We start from the raw sequence: 22,759 nt of genomic DNA on the forward strand, positions 1-22,759 counted from the left end.
CAACATGCGAAAAGAAAAAAAAAAGGCATGAGAAAAACATTGCTTTACAAACCTTAAGACTTAATGACAAAAAATTTTATATTTTGCGTATGAAAGCATTTTAATATTTACTGATAATCTGCCAAATTTTGTTAACATACGCTTATTAATTTAAATGTTATAGCATGAAAACTATAACAAGTACAAAATGGTTACGAGGTCAGTCCAGGGATCGAGCCTGTACTGAAAGAGTTAATTGAAGTCAGGAACTGAAGTATATGGTCTTCATTTTTTATTGTAAATTTAATGTCAGGATGAATCAGGTTCAGGTGTGAAAAGAACTATTTGATGGGTGAATAATCATGGAATTTTATATTTCTTTAGCAGGCTTATGTAGAAAAATAGACTTTGCTCTTTTCTTTTAAAATTATTTCTGGACTTTAAGGGCTGTTCATAAAATTTCTATGGGGTTTTGATCCATTTTACTTTACCGTATAATAATTAAATTAATTTAGGTGTGAATAATGTTATGACATTTGGTCAAATTCATTATCCAGTATTATACAGCAGACCAACCGTTTAATGATTGTGTATGTATGTATGTGTGTGTGTATGTATATATAAATAAATATATATATATATATATATGTGTGTGTATGTGTGTGTTAAAGATTTCTGTTTCACCAGAGGTGAAATTGAAAAAAGACTGATGTAGAGGCCTAATGCACACATACACATATAACTTCACCATTTCAAGATACCTAATGGTATTTCTCTGGTTTGCAATCAATGTATGCATTAGGCCTGTACATTACAAATTCTCTTTTCAATTTTACGACTGTTGGAGAAGAAAAGAAATATTTAACGTGTGTGTGTGTGTTTATATATATATATATACATTCATAAAATTGTTTTTAATTAATGTAAAAACTGCAGAAGAAATACTTTGGTTCTTTAAAGGAATGGAAGTCAAAGCTGTTGATTCATATGTTATTTTAAAATAGGGAATCAGTTGTATATGAAATTACTCAATTCACTGCAAGCATCTTAGCTTGTAAACAATAGAATACTTCAGTTAATTATTTTAAAACTAGATGTAACTGTAATTGACAATATGCAAGTCAGATAAAATGTTGTTCTTTACACATAAGTACACCGTATATTGATAGTTCTATAATTTTGTTTTATAATCTTGTGTATTAAAAGTAATATTCTTTCCATACAAAGTAAGAAAGATGGTTTTTCTTGTTTAAGAAATAATGATAATTAATATTGAACATATTTACTATGCACCTGAAATGCAAAATAGTTTTTCAGTTTAGTGTTTATTTTCTTTTAACTACTTTATACAGGCCTTTATTTGTTGTGTTTAAAATCATAGGATGTAAAAATTGTGATATGAAAATAACCACTTAAAAGCATCATATTTCATTTAAATCTTTGTAAACATTAACATTTCAGCTATAGTTGGAAAAAACATCATAAGGTAACCAATTGTGGATTGCTGTACAAATTAATATTAGCAATGACTTGCTCTGATATAGGTTAAGACAGTACAAGGTCATATATGAATTATTAATGAATTAATAATAGTATTCAGAATATTGTTTAATTTTGAAGTCTACTATTATGCGGCTATATAATGTGAAGAATGAATATTGAACAGTGACACTTTTTCTTCACTTCTCCTATCCAGTGTATAGGTTTTTCTCATAGTGACTATAAAGCATGTTCACACCAACAATATGTTTGATACTTTTCACTATGATATAGGTCCAGCTTGTCTCTCTTTGTCTCTAGTGTTCCTGGTTATTGATGAGGAGTGGAATTCTCTGAAACTGGTATAACCCAATAACACATGTTGATCAAAGTGTAAATTGAACTGGATCTCCTTTGAACTTAGACTTCAAGATCAAACAGTTTTCTGAATACTAAGTTTATTTATTATCTTTGATATTGTGCAGCTATGTAATGTGAAGAACAGAATAGTGACCAATGATACTTTTTCTTCACCTATTCAGTTATTGGTTTTTCTCCTAGTGACTACAAAGCACGTTCACACCAACAGTATGTTTGATCATGTATGTATTTCAAAAATTCTGTGTAGGTGTTAGAGTAGATTGATATGGTTTAATATTTTGTTGTTCCACCCATCATTAAATTCTTTCATAAAGAGACATTTGAGGCTGTCTTATTCACAACCTTTCAATTATGAATGAAAGGTTAGTCCTGGTTTGTTTGAGTTAGAAAACACCATTTATTAACTGAATTTATGATAATGTATAGTTATCTATATCATGATATAATACTGAATTTTACTGTAAAAATTATTTATTTTTAATATAATACTGTGGATATTTATGAAAATAATTAATTCTTTGAATTGATGATGCATTTAGATGATTCCTGGCACCTTGATGAGCGAGATGCATATAAGCACATGTTTAAAAAAAGTCAACAGTATCGTTACCACAATCACCTGATGCGAGTGACATGTAACAATTGTCAAGAGCAAGGCCATCTGTCTAAAGTCTGTACTAAGCCTAGGGTAGGTGTAATCATTAGAATACACTTTCATGCAAGTTTGTTATGGTTTTTATATTATTGTGAAGTTGTTTTCATTTTACCTGTTAAGCCTGTTATTCAGTTATATTTTGGCTTACATAATTTTAAGGTACTGTGAAATAACTTTGACCAATTATTTTTGTTAAAGTGATGTCAGACATTTAATATTTAAGGCATAATTATATCTGTTAAGATTGAATTACAGAGTTAATTTCAAAACTGCCTATTATTTTTTAATGAATCTTGCATTGCAAAAAATATTTACTGATTAAATATCATAAAAGGATTATGACCCAGTTAAGTAAAGGTGTTTCAAAATATGAACATTATTTGGGAGAGAAATAGAAATTAAGTAAATTCTTTTCATGTCTCAGTTTGATTGTTTTATTTACAACAGAATGACATATTCTTAATAACTTAGTATTTATTTCTGTGGGTTTCCTCTTGTATGGAAAATTTATTTTGACCTGTTATATTTAGGTTTCTACTTTTAAAAAAAAAACAACAAAATTTTGTATACATATATTTTTTTCTTTGTACAGTTTAGCTGCAAGACATAATAACTTATCTCTGAACTTGGCTTATTGTTGGAAACACATTGAAAACACTTTTTGGTGGTGTGAATACTAAGATAATGACATATATTTAAGTTATCTTAGTAATATTCTGTAAGACCAGCAAGAAAAATCCATTTAAATCAAAAGCAATGAACTGGCATTTTAAGGTAGGTCATATATACATATACACACACACAAAGTTCATTACCCCCCATTAGATGCAGGACAGAAAATTTAGGCTGCCCAAGCAGGACACTCGCAAGTAGTACAAGAATGCATTGATACAAGAATGTTTTTCTCCTACTGACATGCTAATTACCAATGTAGCCACATTCAATAGAGGAATACTTGGAGCACCAAAAACACAGATGCAGGCATAGTCAGCAAACATACCTTTCTTTATGTTCAAGTAATAATTGAAATTCAACAAGAGTAAACCCCTTGTGTTCAGTGAGCCTTGACTTTGCTCTCATAATTATTTGAAAACAACTGTTAATTATTATTATTATGTGTAAGCTCTGATAGTAATGTGACTGTTATATAGTATATGTCAAGAATTGTTATCTGGAAAAGTTCTAAAGCTTAAGCTACTGATACCAAATTAACTTAGTTTGGTTTGATTCTGAACAAACTATAATTTAGTACTCTATCTGTCACTAAAAAAAAATTGAAAAAAGGAAAAGAAATAGCTATTTCTAATATTACATAAATCTTGGATTATTAAAACTATTTTGTTGTTTAAGACTTGTGATGTAGTTGAATGAAAAACATGCATTGACATTCACAGAGCTAAATTTTTTGTTTTATTGCTAATTGTGGCTCGAGCTGGACTGTTTAATCAATTACTTATGAGCAAGCGTCATGTAAGCTAGTCAATTAACCAATATTATGATTAAATTGGTTATCACAAGAATAATGAATTCATTAAAATTAGAGTTTCATATTATTACTATTTTTATTTATACCAACTATCCAAGTAAGTTAAATATTTCCATCAAATTTGTTTGCCCTGCTTTTTGTATGAAAAAAGCTACTAAGGCTATCTGGCACTGTTACAAATTTTTAACTGCTGACTAGAAGGAAAACTACTCTCTGATAGCACCTGCCACCAGTCCATTTTTTTTGCACTTGTATGTATCTTGGTTTTGAGGAACATTGTGGTTATTGATTAGTGGGATTGTCAATTAATCAATTAGCAAATACCAATAATCACCTGGCTCTAATTGTGGCTATCGTATCAGTCTTCGCTGAGCAAGCAAAGTGAACAAGGCTCGAGTAAGAGGGCCAGAAGCTCTCGATAAATAACATAATTTTGTAATAAATGTCATATTCAGTTCCCAACATATGCATTGATAAATAAGTTGAAACTTGCAATAAAACACTAAATTTAAGGTAGTGAATGTCCATATTCAGCTTCTAGATGAAGGTTCTGATAAAAAGGCTCAACCTGACAGTAAAGAACAAGTAGTAAATGTCAATGTTATTTATTTAATCAAAACTTGAAGCAATATGTATCACATTCTTTAAAATCAAGCAGCACACCTTAGCCAAACCATTATTTTCTTTATTACTTTTGGATAGGTGACATGAAAGACATACAGTTATAGTATTTTATTGATGTTTTCTTTAAAAATGCATGACATCTAATTGCGTTTAAACAGAGAATTTGTGTACAATTTAATCAAGTGAATATGCTTAATATACTATACACAAAGATTCTATTTCTGTTTTGTTATTGTTCTTAATCTGTCAGCAACAAGAACTAATGAATATGAGCATTTTCTGTTTTGATCCAGAACATTTTATGCAAATATTGGCTAATCATCTAGGTTCAGGTATACACATTCCTAATTTTGAATTAATGTCTAGAGGAGGGGAGCAACCATTGAGTAGCACTTGCTGTCTCTAATGACATGAATCTCAATTTTATAATGCACCCACAGTGTGAAAGTGTGTTCAGCAGTCACATATGAAAGCATAAAGCTTAGATCGTTAGTTTTAAAATAACTTCTTGTCTGCATAAAATTAAATAACTGTTGTTTCATTACATTACTCTGTAATAATTGTAATACATGATTAAATTGTTTCAGGTATTTTCTATATTTTCTTTGCCGTCCCAGGTGTTTCTGTACAAATATATGTAATATATAACTGTGTGAAAGGTTGTTTCAACAGTTTTTTGCATTTCAGTCCAGGTATAATCTAGTAGTCAGTGTGTCTGACTGTGAATCAGATAAAAAAAAACAAACAAAATTCATAATAAAAAAAACAATTGTCAGTTATATATTACAAAAATTTATACTGAAACACCTGGGACAGCAAAGAAAATGATGAAAATACCTAAATACAATTGAATCACGTATTACAATTATTAGAGTAATGTAATGAAACAACAGTTATTTAATTTTATGCAGACAAGAAGTTATTTTTTAAAACAAACAAAATTCATAATCAAAATAAAAATTGCCACTGGAATAAGGAAATCAAATATTTTTTAGGTTGATAAACTATGAAAATGTAACAAACTAATGTGAGAAAGTTTGAAATAAAGAACAAAACGATTTGGGGTATTCATTAAACTGCAATATTTGCTCCAATAAACTATATATGTTGGCGTTCTTTAATCTTACATATAGTCTTTTTAGGTTTTATTTATAATTATTTTGAAAATGAATTTATGATTTTGTTTTTTTTTTAATTTGTTAAGACTTACCCTTTTCAGAAGAGATAAACCAAGTGTGTAGCCTCATACATTAGGAACTGTTCAGTTCTCTAATGAAAATATTTGTGGGAAATAAAATGAACTTTCTGATAACATACAAAGTGCTTAATTCTGGACTGAAGATAAATGCATTGGTAATGGATTTTAAATAGAAGCAGCTGCTCTAATGGAAATGCCTTTGATGTGTGGAAGCAGTTAACACAACTTGATCAGAAAGTTACAAATGAGATGACATAAGATAGTTAAAAATTCGTTTGAATAGGTTTTGACATTGCCATTTCTATTTTGTGGCATTATGTATACATATATAAGACAGATTTTCAATTTGAACTTTCTGTTTCATATTTAACTTATATCAACATATGAGAAGTTTGAAGGAAATAGCAGTGCAAATACAAAAAGCCATGTTTATTGATATTGTTTCTTGTGCTGTAAGCGCTCTCCAGTCTAAATTGTTACTATTCTGAACTTTTATCATCTAGATCAGTGGTTTTCAAATTGTGGGTTGCAAGTGTCTTTCAAGGGTGTCATGAGTATTTGTATACTTTAAAAATGTATACTTAGCTTTTGATTTCCAAAGTATTAGTTTTGATGATACTGCAGAGTAATACATGTTTTATTTATCAATATTAACAATTTTGCAAAAGCACAGGGCAGTGGAGTTGTCACAGTGCAGTGAAGTTTGAAAACCACTGATCCAGACAAAAAAAAAGTAACCTTAAGTAACCAGATATTAAAAAGTCTAGAAAGCTAGTTTTTATTTTCAAGGTTTTGACTAAAAGGCCATCAACCGGTGAAAGATTAGAAGCTTAGCTGATAATGATGTATTAGGCTAACTTATTGTAGGAGATACAATAGACTGCATTAATAATATGATCATAATACATCATAGATTAATGGTACTTTTTACCTATTTGGCAAGTGGATTAAACTATCTTCTGAACTGAAATATAATCCAAATGTTATTGCTGTCAAATCATGGAAGTATTGAAATTTGTTTTTCTTCACTAGAAATTGGTTACCTGTTTTTTATGTGGACAAATTGGTCACTTGGGAGATAATTGTCGAGATGTGGCATGCACTAGGTGTTTAGCAGTTGGTCATCAAGTAGCAAGGTGTATGTGGAGAGTGCAGGATGTTAGAAGAAAATGCCCAATTTGTTCAATGCGTGGACATTTGAGAAATGTAAGTATAATTGGGAAAATATTGGTTATTAAGAATAATAAATCAAACTTGAACTGCATTTATTGCTTATATATTTTGGAGTTAAAAAAAGAAATAAAAGACATTAGTGTTATTAAAATGTATCTTGTCATTTAAATTTTATTTTTGGATGACTGAGAAGTATTTAAAAAAATATTTAGGCAGGTTCAGAGTATCACTAAGCATGATAGTGCTTAGTGTGTAGGAATGGGCTGACAAACAAATGGCTGCTCATTCAATCTATTACTCTATGATGCTTACAAGTAACTGCTAAAGTTCAGTTATAGCCTTATTTGAGTACCTAATTGCCATTATTGAGTGTTTCACAGCTTGTGAGACTCAATATGATTGAAAAGTGTTGCTAAAGTGGAGAACTGGGAACTAGCTAAAGAGCCAAAGTGTTTAGCTTTCTTTTTTCTTCTCCCACACTAGCCACAAAATGAGTGAAGTTTCACATGGGTTTAGCATGACAGAAAAGTATTTTAACAGTATTTGGGAGGAGCTGAGAAAATAATGGCTGCCACATTCAGTCTATTACTTTATGATGCTTACAAATAACTGCTAAAATTGAGTTATAGCCTTATTTGATTACCTAATTACCATTATCCAGTGTTTCTCAGCTTGTATAACGGTAATATTATTCTATATTTCTACCACACGTATTTTTGTGGGGAAATAATAAAAAGGAAAACTATTACTTAGCAGTGAGTTCAGTTTATAAGTATGTATTATTTCAATGTTTCATAAATAACAGTTTCATTTCTGGACCCTAGATAGCAACACTAATTATTCTTACAGATCTTAGTACATTTTGCTGATGTATGAGTTTAAAAACACCAGTTTCTTAATTATCAAAACAATACATTATATGGAAGCCTACTTTTCTTCAAGTTGTCAGTGGTGCTAAGCCTGGCAGCCATGTGTGTTATCACACTTCATGTCCTGGAATGTGTATGGTGTCTTCCCAATTAATCGGCATGACCTTATCATGTGGTAGAGTTGATTGTGTGCACATACAGTGAGTTTTTGGTGAAGTTGAAGGCATGGGTTCTGTAAATATCCCCTTAATGTTGGTTCAGTGCTCCAGGGTGTTTGTACCATCCTGGAGGAACCATTCCAGCTTCACTGGCCTCTAATGTAATCCAAAATTAGAAACAAATAACAAAACTGATATGATATGAACAATATATATATATATTACCATTGAATTATAAAAATAAAATAAATGTTCACTTATCAACCTACTTCAATGAAATTGTTTTTAAAAAAATGAGAACAAATAATAAAAAAATTAGCAAAAATTAAGTATGATGTAGGGATAACAATGCCAAAATGTACAGAAACAAGGTAGGGATGAATACACAAACCATACAAAAATACCTCCATAAGTAGTCAGTAAGTACCGAGTCAATCTTACAGGCTTATGGTTATCAGCCATTGTAAGACTGTATAGCACTATTCAGTTTAAAAGCTTTTATTCAAACCTGAATTCATGTAACTGACAGTATTCAACATTTAGTTGTAGACTAAGGACTGAGCTATTCACAGTGTCTGTAACCAGGTGCACGAGTCATAAGATTTTATCAGTTTGCATGTCTTACACGATATATCCTTGAACTTCCTTATTTCTTTAAGTATTTCTCACATACTGTATGACTTGACATTTTGTCCCTGCCACACTGCGTGTACATGGTCTGCCAACCCCCTTTGATATACAGGACTTTTGAGCAGTCTTCACATTCCACTGTCCTTTGCGACACTTTGTTAAGCATTCAGGAAGTCTCTTTTTTTTCACTGAACATTTTTGTACTACCTTCTGTATTGGGAAAGAGTATTCCGTACTTGAAATGGATGTGGTCTCCCATTGAGTGATGCTCCAGTTCACCTCTGTACAGAACCATCCACCCTACCTCCCCACTTCCAATGTGTCTCTTGATATTTTGGCATATAAAATGTGCTCATGGGAGTACTGCACATGGTGGATGTGTCACTCTCCTACTGGTAGAAGGGTATAGTCTAATGCTGATTGCACCATAGTTTGGCACTGTGCATGTTATTATTTATAGGGGTGGGAGATTGTTCAAATGCTTAGCACATTTACAAAAGGTTTTTGACCGTGAGCATTTTGTGGAAAGGTATGTATTTGAAATGCATTTTTAGGAAAATGTTAGCATTTATATAACAAATAAATTTCAAGGTTTGTGAAAAAATAAACATGAGTAAGTGACAAACAAATGTAAGAGAGAAGTAATCATGTAGTTAGTGGTTTAGGCCAATTAAATTTAGTGGGACTTACAATGACCACAATTATTATTTTCTCACAGCAATTAATGACAATTCTTCGTACTCAAACCTGATCTAGAAGTTAATAGAAATTGCTAATTTTATGTTTCATAACAAATGACAAAATATTCATGGTGGTTCGTTAAAGTGTGTATGAACGACTTTTTTGAGTTATGTTCTTGATTCTTTTGTAGATCTATATTAATGTTTATTTTTTCTTTAGCAAGATAAGTTTGTGATTTTTATAAATTCAGAATTGAGGAAAACAAAGACAATTGTATATTTTGCAAATATTTAATTTATTAATAGATAATTAATAATATAGTATATTGTGGTAATAAATGAAATATTTTTGAAATGTACAGTTTTCTTTGTTTTCCTCAATTCTGTAATTATAGAACTTCACTAAGTACCAGCTGTTTCAAGTATTAGTTATATATTGAGCTTTTTTAAGGAGGATTATAACTGTTGAAGCTAACTTGTGTTTAATGTTTGTAGTGAATAATGGTTGCTAAGCTATAAGATACATCAAATTTAAATATTATTATTTTTTCTCTTTGTTAGGAATGCCCAGATTTGTGGAGAAGGTTCCATGCTACAGTAAGTTTCACAGGAATATGTATGATACTCCCCCTTCCCCAATTATGCATCATGTATTTGATATGTGATACATATGTATAAGGAAGGAAAAGTAACTAATAGTAGTATATTTTTATAGAGTTAAAGTAATTGCAAATAGGTATTTACCTCTGAAATAATAAACACCTTTCCTCATTAAGTTGCTCTTGTGCTGTTAACAACCAGGTGTCTGTGATGTAGTGCATCAACTTACCCAAAGTTCTCCACTTTCCAACATTCCACATGATTTATTGCATCTTCATAAGGAGAATACATAAGCTATGCTCTCCTGATGTAATCCATATCTCTTTGTTGCATTTTTCTCAGCAGGGTACCTTGTAGACCTAGATGTCCTTTATATAATATATACTAGGGGATTAGGCAGCATGTATGTACCTTAGGAGGCATGCACATTCTCAGATGTGGTCACAGCTGATGATATAATAGGTGTTTAGGGTCAGAGAATTTAATAGGCCCAGGCAGACACAAGGATGGGCTCGACAACACTAGAACAATGCAATGGGAACACCAGATAAGGCTAGGAAATGATAAAAATTGTTAAGATGTTTCCTATCTTAGGTGGAGCTGTGAAACCTCACATAGAAAACTGTTGTCTTGACTCAAGTGCTACCCAAAGATATGCAGGTGCAAAGGACAGGTATCTGCCGAGGCATCGTAAGCTACTGGATTATATATGTTGTTCTTCTACAGAGGGCATCATTGTATCAAGGAACACCAGTGCAGAGGTTGGGTTTTGTGTAGAGGTATATTTAATGTGCAAGAATCATGAGTAAACAGTCTTTCAAACACAGAGCTTCATATTTGTCCATGTGCTGGCATGCAGAATATTCTCTAAAGGATACTGTGACTGGTATTGCCAAATGGCAAATCTGATGAAATGTAACCTGAAAGTCACTTTCGAGGTATTTTGAGGTATCATGGTGAACAAGATGGATCAATTGCATAATCCACTTTTTTTAACCCTCTTGCGTGGGCAGGTTAGTGTTCATGTGATAACCTTTTACAGCATTACATTCAAAGTTTAATTAAACAACTTTATTATAAATGTATAAGAATAAATTTGACATGAAAATGTAGTTCATAAATAAAAGTTTAATATTATACAAGTTTTAAGTCCTTAATTTTATAAGGAAATATTTCAAAATATCCTCAATCTCCCATAATATGAGAATTGTGACTTTGTTCTCTAGGTCTTCCCTAATTTATTTACACACCTGTCTCTGAAGTTTGGATTTTAACATCAATTACTCATTATAATATTGCTAAGGCAAAGTCTAATTTTTATAGCCTTCAATATTCTTTATTTATGGCAAACTAGAAAGTCTAACTCACTTGCCACAGCCACCTATCACATCCTTTCTTTCACATGATAATATTCTGTGTTCTTAGGTGCATTATTTAAGTAAGGAAAAATTATTTAGCGTACTATAGTCATCTTTATAAAAAACTAATTTTAGGCTTGAATTTCATCAGCAACTGACAGCACAAAAACAAGAGACCAAACGTAAGTACTATATTTCATGTTTTTATGTATATTTATTATTTATTGTTATAAAAGTAACTAAAATGTAAAAATTAGAAAGTTATTATTGAGAAGCAGGTCAGACCCTCGAAACTCCAATGTACATGGCTTTAAGTATGAAACCCAAAGAATGTTCATGACATCCCCATTGTCTTTGAAAATGAATGTCTGCCCTTTCCCAGTGGGTGGGATTACCTCCCACTCCCCAAGAATTCACCCTCCAAGTGGGGTCTAGATCCAAAATAGAAAACCTTGATAAAAATCATTTACAAATTTAGCTTGGGAGTCTCCTGATATGAGATTACCCATGATAGATATTTTGGGGGTGATACCCCTAGTCAGGAGCCCTCTAAAGGCAATCTAGATCTAACATAGGAAGCCCCAATTGAAAATGGTCTCAAACGAAGCATTTAGGTCCCCTGAATATAAAATGACCCATGACAACATTTTTGGTGGTGAGAACTCTCAGACAAGACACCCCGAATAGGCCACCAAATCTGGGTCTAGATCCAACATATGAGAAAACACTCAAAACCTACCAAGATAAAGTGTTAGGGTCCTGGAATTTGGAGTGACCTGTAACAGACATTTAAGAGAGTGGAAAGTGGTCAAACATACACCTTGTAATATCCATTCAGTTTAATTCCTAACAGGCTACAATGTATTTAGATATGAATGAAAAGTCTAAATATATGCATAATACTGGTATATTTTTGGTAAATTTTCAGATGAAGAAAAGTATTTTTAATCTTAACATGAAAATCACTTTGCACTCAAAGCAGCCAGCACTGTGATTGCATATATTCACAGACAAAACTTTAATAAAAAATATTTAATTTAAAAATCTGATTTTTTGTGTACCAAAAGATTTGCAATGTTTGCTGAAAGTTCGCCTAATTTTGTGAAAAATACACATACCATAAAAAAGTTATAGTATGGAAAATCTGAATGTTAGTTTGGGGTTACAAGGCCAGTGTAATCTACAGACTCCATGTGGAAAGAGTTAACGTATTTGCTGCAAATGCAAGGAGTATAATGTGTTTTAAGGTAAAATAACCTTTTCTAAGATCCCTTGAAAGATTCAGTACATGTGAGATAACAGATAGCCATAGGAGGACATAAAAGACATTTCTCTGAGAATCAGGATCACTCTGCACAATAGTGAAAAACAGTTTTTACCCTTCTTCACAGCCAAAATTCTAGGTACAAATGCTCACTCTGGGTATAAGTATAAAGATTTCCAAGAAATTAAAATACAAGAAGTATTGGGGGTATGGATATCAGAACATCTTCTGCTTGATACAGGTAATACAAGAAAATATGATTTGAAGAAAAGATGATAGAGCAAATAAGTCATTACGGGTTCAAAAGGGAGAAATGCCAAGAAATGTAAAATTAAACCAAAGTTCCGTTTCAGACCATTTTTAAAAACATGGGTTCATTGAAGATAATAGGCACAGAAGAGATATTTGAATGATGGGGATGAAATAGACTGATGACTTCCTTTACCATGTGAAAGTGGAACTCAAGACTATGTAATAAAAGAAATGAAACAAATACACAAGGAAAGAAGCAACTTGTTAAGGAATTGTACATAAACAAGATATGTGTAATGCAATAATTCTGAAAGGTAGTCCAACAAGACTGGTAACAAGGAAAGGGTGTCAACAAGAATGGGCTAACATTGAAGCCATTCAGTAAAAAACCTGGCTTCTTGGACAAGAGACTGAACAACAGCCACAAATGAAGCCATAGATAGTGTTGTGAAAAATGGAGGATTCAGGTTGCTTTAGAAGAATTTTTTGGTGTTTATTCTACTAGTTCCCTGTAAGAAAGGAGGATGATGTTCTTCCAAGATTGACTTGGGGCAATCACTGCCAGATAATTTGGATTTGAAACTGGAAACCAGTAGAGTGTGAGAAAATGGTTGTCTGATGTAACAAATTCATTGATCATCAGACAACCCAGCATTTACATAGCCAATAAAAAACTAAAAAGTGGTGAGTCAATCTGTGGGGAAAAGCCACAAATCTTTAGTAACAGTAAGTCTGTCAAAAGAATTGCCATTCCAAAAATATGACAGGCTTGAGAGTGAATATGTTGAGAATGAAGCCAAATAACTTGAGAAACTGCAGCAAAGCAATGACTATAAATCTAGTACCATCCTGATAGTTGACGTAAGCCATCACTGTAGAATTGTCTTTGTGAATCATCACAGAATATTGTTGGAGAAGAGGTGGAAATTTGAGACTAGCACACTGAACACCTTAAAGTTCTAACATGTTGATTGAGCTGTTGATTCCTGAAGAGTTCAAGAATCAGAATGACTAATTCTCTAACATAGCACCCCACCTTGTAAGAGTAACATCTGTGAAAATATGATCTATGAGATGAGGAGGGAAAAAGAGATCCTGTTGTCCTAAACTCTTGGTTCCAACAAAATGATAGAAACTAAGAGTGATGGAAGAAGTAGTTATGCTACATGACAATGGGTCTGAAGTCAGACAGATGGAGAAACAGGGCCCCATTTGAAAGTGTTGCATGGAAGTACCCCTGAAGGGAATGATTTTGTCAAACCATTATCTTTTAAAACTGAAAGAATGTCTTTGGTGGTAAATATGGAAATCAGAAAAGTAGGTACACAAGACTGTAAAACTTGCAATGCTATAGGAGACTGTTGAACTGTGTTGATCCAGAACCCTAAATGTACCAAACACTATATTAGTATTAAATGGGATTTGGAGTTGTGTATGATCTAACCAAGAGATGTATCCTGCTAGGTGATCAACTTAGTAAGAGACTGAGTAGATGAAAGGATCAGAATAAGGCAGTTGTCTATGTAAAAGTGAAAGTCAATGTTGAGTGAATGGAGAAGACCAGTAAACAGTTTAACTACTTAACAGAAAATGTGGAACAGAAGCAAAGCTGAAAAGTAGAAAAATGAACTGATAAACTATTTGTAAATGGCAAAAATGAAGAAAATGATGGTATAATGGATGGATATAGATGCTAATATAAGAATCTTGCATATTTACCTGTGTCAAACAATGTCTATATAGAAGAAACTTTCATAACGACCTCACATTTTCCATTTTGAAATTATATATACTTCCAGGTAAGTTGAGACAGATCTCTAATCTCTTGATTTCTCCACAACTATAAAGAGATGGGAGTAAAAACCTAGAGAAGCATGATAAGCAACTGCTCCTTAAGGAGATCTGAAACTTCCTGATCAAGAACAATTGGATTGAAGGAGGGAAGAGAATAAAGAAGACATTGTGTGAACAGAAAGAGATGACAGAGAAAAATATAAGTAAAGTAACATAAGAGCCTTATGGTAATTCAAACTACATCAGTGAAAGTTGTAGATAAGGAAGAATGCAGTGTAGAAATTTTATCGTGATGAAAAGAATCAGGAGTATTAGAATAATTAATTGCTATTAAGTGTGCTAAAGCAAATTAGGGCTAGTTTACAAATTCTGCTCTGTAGACACTGAAGGCAAATAGGTGAGAAAAAGAGTGGTTTGTTCATCGTCATTAGAAAAAGATGTGGTCCACAATTTGAGCATCCACATAATTGTGAAACCTGCCAGCAGGCAATTCAGGATTAATGGTCTAAATATTTGTTGAACAATAAGGGCCGACAATGCAACCACAGGATGTTGATGCACATTAGAGACCAAATTGTATGAGTAAGGCATCAAAGAAGTTGTAGAATTTCTTATGTTGGTAGAAGCATTTACATTAATGTTGAATTCATAATGAATAAAATTAACAGCATGATTGTCCACAAGAAAATCTGAATTATGATGGGAAAGCAGAGCTTATGTATGTTCTGATGCAAATGCTGTAATTCACATGGAAGGTGGGAGAGTGGAGAACTCTTGAGTGAATTGATGCATGCTCTGCGTTGTATCAGGGACATTTAGAATCCAAAAGTCATACAGTTGCTGGCAGCATGAGAGCAACTCAACAAGAAAAGGCTTTTAGTATTTCAGAGGTAAGACTGTCTGGTGTAGCTTTTGTTCAGTTACTGAGCTTTGCTGAGATCCTGTTCTCACATAGTTTTTAAGATTTAATTATAGATGAAGGAAAATTAACACTATCAGTTCTTAAAAGTTAGGTCAATCTAATGTGTTAGATTACTATACCTTTATCATTAAGTACTATAAAGCTACTTTTAAAAATATGTTGTACTATCATTAAAACTGCTTTTAGCATGTGCCTACTATTCTCAATCTATCTCAGGATAAGATGTATACTTCAAGTTAATCTTCCTATTTCTCTAATTTACTTACTTTGGGCACTAGAAACTGTGATTAGCAACAGGGTTGTAAAGAATCATTGCATTTTTCTACTGTCAATCAAGGTCAGGAAGTGAAATGTTGCTTGTTAATCAACATTTGCAATTTGATGGCTCGTGATATTCATTATTGTTACCTCATGTTCTGAAACTTTATACAACTGTGCTTAATAAAATTATGATCTAAGGACAGATGCAAGGATGCGAGTCTCTTTAAATTGATGTTTAAAAGGATCTGTGAGTAATGGGAGCAAGAAAAAGTTGGAAGGGAACAAAAACATCAAATAAAAAAAAATGAAGCAATTCACCTGAAATATAAACATTGGTAATACGTATATGCTTGCCTTAAGTGATAGATAATTAGTAATGAAGTTATTTCCAATCACAGAACTGAATTTAGTAGTTGCAATAATAAACAAGGCCGTTTAGCTTGAGTGCTTGTTTTACAAATGGAAGCATTTTGGGTCTAGATTTTTCTCTGCCTATCTGTTTTTGTTTCCAGATGCAGCAAGCCTACATCCCAGCTATTTGTTGTCAGTTTTGATAAGGATTACTTTTAAGTGTGGTGTACATTCAGTGACACGTGTGTTTGTGGGGACCTTATAAGAGCTAATTAGGTCCTGATGTATTGTAAGAAGAGTTAATTGTTAATTTCATAGTACATTTGTATATATTTTATAAGATAATAAGACTGTAAACATTCTTAGCAATAATTTTAACTTCAAATATACCTTGTACTGTACAAGAATTTGATTAATATTGCTACATGTTTGTCTTATCATGTAGAATTAATGAAAATTCATTGCCTTTTAAATAAAATTGTACGTGTAGTATTTGTTATTGGTTTTTACATTACTACTCTAGACTACTACTACTACTATCACAAATTAACTTGTTGAAAAAAAATGCTTCCTTTCATGTATATGTATAGAATGAGTTTTATTGAAAGTTGATTGATAATTTGTTTTGTTTTTTTTTGCAAACACAGATTGTACCAGGTACTCCAGTTAAAGGCACTTGTAAAACAAAGAATAGAAAAAATGTGTATTGTTACAACTGTGCAAAAAAAGGACATTATGGGCATGTAAGTTTTGCTTTGGTTATATATTTACAAGCTGAGGCACCCATCCTATGTCTGGGTGCATAAGGGTTGAATGTAGGGTTTGAACTAAAATTAAATCAAGAACTTGTATTTATATGCATAATTTATTTCACACATAATTTACTTTATTTCACTCCTACTTTATTCTACATTACAGAAATGGTGTTACAGTTACTTTATTACTTTTACTAAACTCTCTCTACAGCCAAAGTGTTTCTTGATACTCTGAATGTTTCTTGATAAACCACATTGGCCAAAATATAGAGATTTCTTCCTACTCTTGAATATCCAATGGAGAATTGACCATGTGAAAAGCAAGGGGTTTTCAGATGTAGCACTGCTACTTTAAAGGTCTGATATCTTGCTTTTGTTGCCATTTTTTTGGCATAAACGTGAATGTTTGATTTTTTTTTATCAAAAAACCTCAAAATTTTCCAAGAAAAACTAAAATCAAAAAACAAAACAAAAAATTTTAAGAATAAAAGTTGGTCCAAGACATTTGAGTCATTAGCTAAACTAATATCTTGTTGCTATACAGGCATTGCCCAGATATGGTGGGGCTGGGTAATAACCGCTCTATGACATGGCCCTTGGTCCAAAATATCTTACCATGTTTGGTTGAGATTGGTGTAAAGAGAACAGGGTAATTCACAGATAAACAAAGAAATTTTTACTCTTTTAAGTTTAGATAAAAAGTATTTTTCTTCTGCATTTATATTTTGGGTTACACTCTTTCAAGTGGTTTATGTGAAATAGTGTTTACTGCAAAATTTTTATACACACAAAAGTTTAGAGGTATATTTTAATTTTAGGATATTATATTTGTGGCTGTTGTGTTTGCTTGTACAGGGTTAGTTCATGTTTAGTTGTGAAGTAACAAACCAAGGATATAAAACTAGGGCAGTAAGTACCGGTTCTCCAAAAACGTGTGTGAAAGGCTAGGAGCAAGTATAATTTTATTTGTACATTTTATAAATAAATAAACGAATTTAAAGAAAAGGCTTCCAACGTATAATATGTAGGCATTATTTACTGTTATTTTAGGAATTACATCCCTGTAGAAAAGTTATGAGGTTGATGAAACACTTGAAAGTGCTTGCTGTTTTGGTCCAACTTTCTTGTTTTTTTTATAACATTTGGGGAACACTAACCACATGAATAAACTCATGACAAACTTGAAAACTTTAGTTTTATGAAAGCTATCACTACTGCTGATGTGTTTGCCATTTTTTTAGTTAAATATTTCAATATTAAGATAAAAACTGGGTTAACCAAACAAGCACTATGGCAGTGAAGTAATAAAATCTCATCCTCTGTGCTAAATACCATGAATGAAAAGTTTGGAAATGGAAGAACTTGCTACAGTCATAGGAAAGTCATAACTGAAGTTGAAAAATACAGTTATTAAGCTTAAACAACTACTAAAAAGATCAGCTTTTATTTATTTTTGCAGCTAGGTGGATATTTTGAAATTGCTCTGTCAAATTTTGATGGGAAACCTTTTGGAAATAGCAGATTATTGAAGACAAAATCTCATAGGAAGTGAGATTTGGCCATAAAGAGCTAATTTCTTCTATGCTTAGGACTTACTCATCTAAACAATAAAATTAAATTGTGAAGGTGATTTATGATACAGTGTTTAACAAATATACATTAGGTAGTTTAAACAAATGCCAAATGCAAATAGAACGAAGTTTTAATGTTTATCTGCAATAGGATATTAGTAACAGCAATTTCTGTTTATACTTGTTGTACAGTTTATGCTTGCTATGTTTAGGAAGTAATCAAGAAAGTCAGCAACATAAACACACGTTTATAAATACCAATGTCTATCAATTTTTTGTGTTTTTTTTCTTTCTTTTGGGAGAAAAAGTTCATAGGCTTAACATGAAATATTCAACAACATTAGGTATATATATACATGTATACAGTATCTAACTTGTTATTCTGTTATTTGAACTTGCAATAAATTGCTTTCAGATTGTCTTATTCTAACAATGTCATATCAGGAACAAAATCAAAGTACTTTATTTGACTAAGTTAAAGTTTTAGAGATTAGTCAGCATGTTCATGTAGAATAACTGGATAAATAATTATATGCAAATGTGCATTGTATATGTAAAATTAAAGTTTTATAATTTGTTTACTCTTTTTGTTAACTAGTTTTAGTTCATTTTTGTAATGTTTCTGTATTGTATAGCTGGACCTCATAAAATGAGATAATGTGTTTGAGGACATATTATTAGTTAGTAGTAAAGATGCTGTAGATACTTCAAAAAAATAGTAATTGGTTTAGAATTGTATCTAGCAAAAAATAAATTTGCAGTATTTAGTACCTTGCTAATTAGGTTATCTTAATAAAACTAATTTTATATATTGGTTCATGGTGACTCTTGATGCTTTTATAGCAAAGCACATATGACATGGACATTTTGCATAACCAACACTGTTTGTTTTTTAATTAAGTTTTGAAATTTTTCTTTGAGGTGTACATCCTTATACTTTGTGTAATACTTTCATTTACTTTACAAATTTTGGAAATAACACTAAAGTAAAGCCATATAATAATCATTGCTAAATGTCGTATTATATTTGTAATTCAGTACTCTCAGATTATGATCAACTTTTTAATCATCTTCCCCATTAGAGTTCTGGAAGTTAGGTTTTTTTGTATGACAAGTTCATAGAATCTCTGAATGGTTGTAGCTTTTACATCTGAGTGAATGTAAACAAATATCTTTACTTCATATTAGTCGTACATTTCTTCTAAGGTATTAAAATATTTTATAAGCTTTAAGTTGTTTTGCTTTGCTGAAATATATCCAGTTTAGTACAGAAAGTGTTTGATTTGGTAAATTAAGTTTAATATTTTTATTTGATAAGTGTAATTAACATATTTCTATTTCTACCTGAGCAGGAATGCCAACAACAGCGTTTTGATCCACACAATTTCCCTACATGGCCTTTTGTTATCAGTTATTTGGATCCAAGTGTGTCACTGACTACTGAATCGAAAAAGAAAAATGGAAAGAATGGTAATGAAATATAATTTAAACTAATAACGTAGAGATGTACTATTTCATAGAATTATAATATAGGTTTTGAAATTAAGAAAATTGGAGTGACAAGTGGCAGTTGGCAACAAATTAACCAAAAAATTGAAGCAGGAAAAATATTTTTTTCAGTTTTCTTTACGTATTTGAATTTTGAACTAGTTTCTCATTTTTACTTTTGTATTTCCTTTAAATCAAGATGTTCTTTCCTAGCTTAGTTTAATTCCAGGCCTTCCAATAATTTGATTAGTAAAAATACGAATGAAATAGGAACACTACTACGGTTTAGTTTTACATGGTTTTACTTTGATTTCATCACAGTATAATTCTTAAAACATATATATATGTTTTACTTACTTTGTAACACATTGCTTTTATACATTTTTTGTTTTATCTCTTGGGCAGAGTGTGACCCATTGATTAGTGTGCCAGACTGTAGAGTTAAGTTTCTGTGGCTCATGTCATGTTGCTGCCAAAGAAAAGAAATTCATGCTCTGCACTTTGAGACCATGTGTGTATTATAAGCATGACTGTCAAACCCACTATTCATTCTGGCAAAAGCAGCTTCCATTCTTCTAGTCCATCACTTCAAAATTAGGAATGACTACTGCAAATATCCCTTGTGTAGCTTTGCATGAAATTCAGCAAACTAACTAATGTTTCAACTCAGCAATGTATCCATGATTGTCAGTGCAAAATAATGTTTAATTAACATTAAAGTTTTGGTAATGTGATGAGGGCTGGAATAAAAAATGTCACCTGAGGTAAAGTAAATTCCTCACTGGCTCTTATTATTCTTTGTTCTTGGTAGTCAAGTTTCTTTATCAGCTGCACATTTTTGGAAAGTATCATGAAGGCTTCACTTAACAGTAATGAAGCCAGAAAAAGGTGTGGAAAATATTACCCCTCAGTTTTCCTTGCAGGAAATATAAGCCTTATTATATATATCGTTACATATCTTTATTGTTCTCTGTTTCTGTAGGCTGATATCATAAATCTTGACATATTGGCACAAGATTTTTTCACTTTATGACTGACAGGCAAGAGTCATAGGGATCATAATATGTTGGCATGCTGTAAAGAAACTTAGAAAATATGTGGTAATGCTTTTTACCTCAAAACAAACTAGGGATAATAAGGCTATTGTTTAGAAAGAAAAGCTGCCATATTCATATTCATTATTTTTTAGTTAGCACTTGCTTCTAGGCCTACTCTCAGAGTTTTGTTAGTTATCTTGATATATATCACTTTACAAGTTAGATATTCAATTTTCAAAATGTATTTGATATAAATTTCAGTTTTCTTTGGCATTCACTTCTTTTTCTGTGATAAAAAAAGAAGCAAATTTCTTGTATAAGTGTAAATTTGTGGACTCTGCTTTTTATATTAAACTTGTTATGTCTAAACAGTGATATACAGTTGTAGATGTAAAGCAATGAATGTCATAGAAACTCCACAAAAGCTTGTTATCCTGCTGAAAATAGTAGTTATAGGCTGTGACTACCATCTAAGAAATGTGGGGTTCTGGGGTGCATTATATACATATCTTGGTAACTACACCTGTGTTGGGATAAAGGGAAAAACGATTAGTTTATGCCATAAATTCTACTACACAAATCACATATACAAAGAGATATCATGTTTATAGGCCCTTTGCAACAATGCAGAAAAAGGGTCAACTCTGTAAATAATACAAGCTTCAATTCTTCATAATGAGATCAAAATGAAATAAATGTTTTGTGTCTTACAGATGACGGAAATTATGAAATGTATTTGAAACGACTAGAAAAGAAAAAAGAAAGCATTATAAAAAGGTCTAAGAGATCATTCCTACGTTACATTCAAAAGAAAAGGAATCAAGTTACTAATAATGGAGTGAAAAGAGGCCTGGAACCAGTAAGATACAACATTAAAAATGAAAATAACAGGCGTGGAAAAAATTCTACCAGAGTAGATAAATTTAATGGTAAAGTAGAATCTACTTTTCCTAGGACTCCTATTTCAAGATTGAAACAGCAAGAAAAGATGTCATCAGAACTTGCCAGTTTGCTAGAACTTCACAAGGAAATTGTTAAAAACAAGAAGAATAAGAAGAAGAAAAAACAGCAGATGAAGCTCAAAAGAAAGAAAAAAATGCAGAACGAAAATTGTGAATAATGTATTTGATCATTGTTCATTATAGAAAAGGTTTTGTTTTACAAGTTTAAGCCACTGTATGTATGTAACTAAATTTATTCAGGTATTATCAACATGAATCGGTCACTATAGTGATTTAGTTTAGTTTCTTATACATACTCACATAACTCTACCTTAATTTTCTATGATTTTCAGTCATCATGGTATAGTTATTTTGAAACTGTTATGACTTGCTGAAAAGCCATCAATTGTAGATGAAATTTTCAAGTATTTTTCCCTTAGTATTTCATATAATGTTCAACAGCTATACACAGAGTAAAAGAAACTTAGCATCTGATACTTAAAATGGTGCTGGAGAAGAATTTCAGCTTTTATTTGACATTGAAACAATTTACATAAAATATTCACTTTAAATATACTTTTAATGAGGCAATTAATATTTTACAAATGCTCCTTATATCTAGTAAAATAACAATATATATATAAACTATAATTCCAAAATATGAAATATTCCTGTTTCCTTAAATTCATAAAAATTAGTATTCCAACCTTAAAACTTTTCCTTGCAATAAGTCAGGATTTTTTTTTTTTTGGGTTCTTACAAATATATGATAAATACTGTTTCTGGTTATCAACGTATGTGTTATTTTGTAGGATATAAGAAAGGCTGAATATTTAAAATGCTTAAGAATCTA

General features: G+C 31.5%; 1 protein-coding gene across 4 annotated transcripts in view; it reads left to right on the forward strand.

Moving 5' to 3' along the window:
* Positions 1-22,177, forward strand: part of LOC106470849 (zinc finger CCHC domain-containing protein 7-like) — a 29,246-nt gene extending 7,069 nt beyond the window's left edge. For all 4 annotated transcript variants that reach the window (XM_013931434.2, XM_013931426.2, XM_022400204.1 and 1 more), the window contains exons 3-8: positions 2,379-2,527; positions 6,835-7,008; positions 9,874-9,909; positions 16,762-16,857; positions 19,793-19,910; positions 21,679-22,177. In XM_013931434.2, coding sequence (XP_013786888.1) covers positions 2,379-2,527; positions 6,835-7,008; positions 9,874-9,909; positions 16,762-16,857; positions 19,793-19,910; positions 21,679-22,085 — 980 coding nt within the window. In that variant the 3' untranslated portion in view covers positions 22,086-22,177. The remainder of the gene's footprint in view (positions 1-2,378; positions 2,528-6,834; positions 7,009-9,873; positions 9,910-16,761; positions 16,858-19,792; positions 19,911-21,678) is intronic.
* The last annotated feature ends 582 nt before the right edge of the window (positions 22,178-22,759 follow it).

Source organism: Limulus polyphemus, unplaced genomic scaffold, assembly GCF_000517525.1.
Source record: "Limulus polyphemus unplaced genomic scaffold, Limulus_polyphemus-2.1.2 Scaffold107, whole genome shotgun sequence".
Lineage (NCBI taxonomy): Eukaryota > Metazoa > Arthropoda > Merostomata > Xiphosura > Limulidae > Limulus > Limulus polyphemus.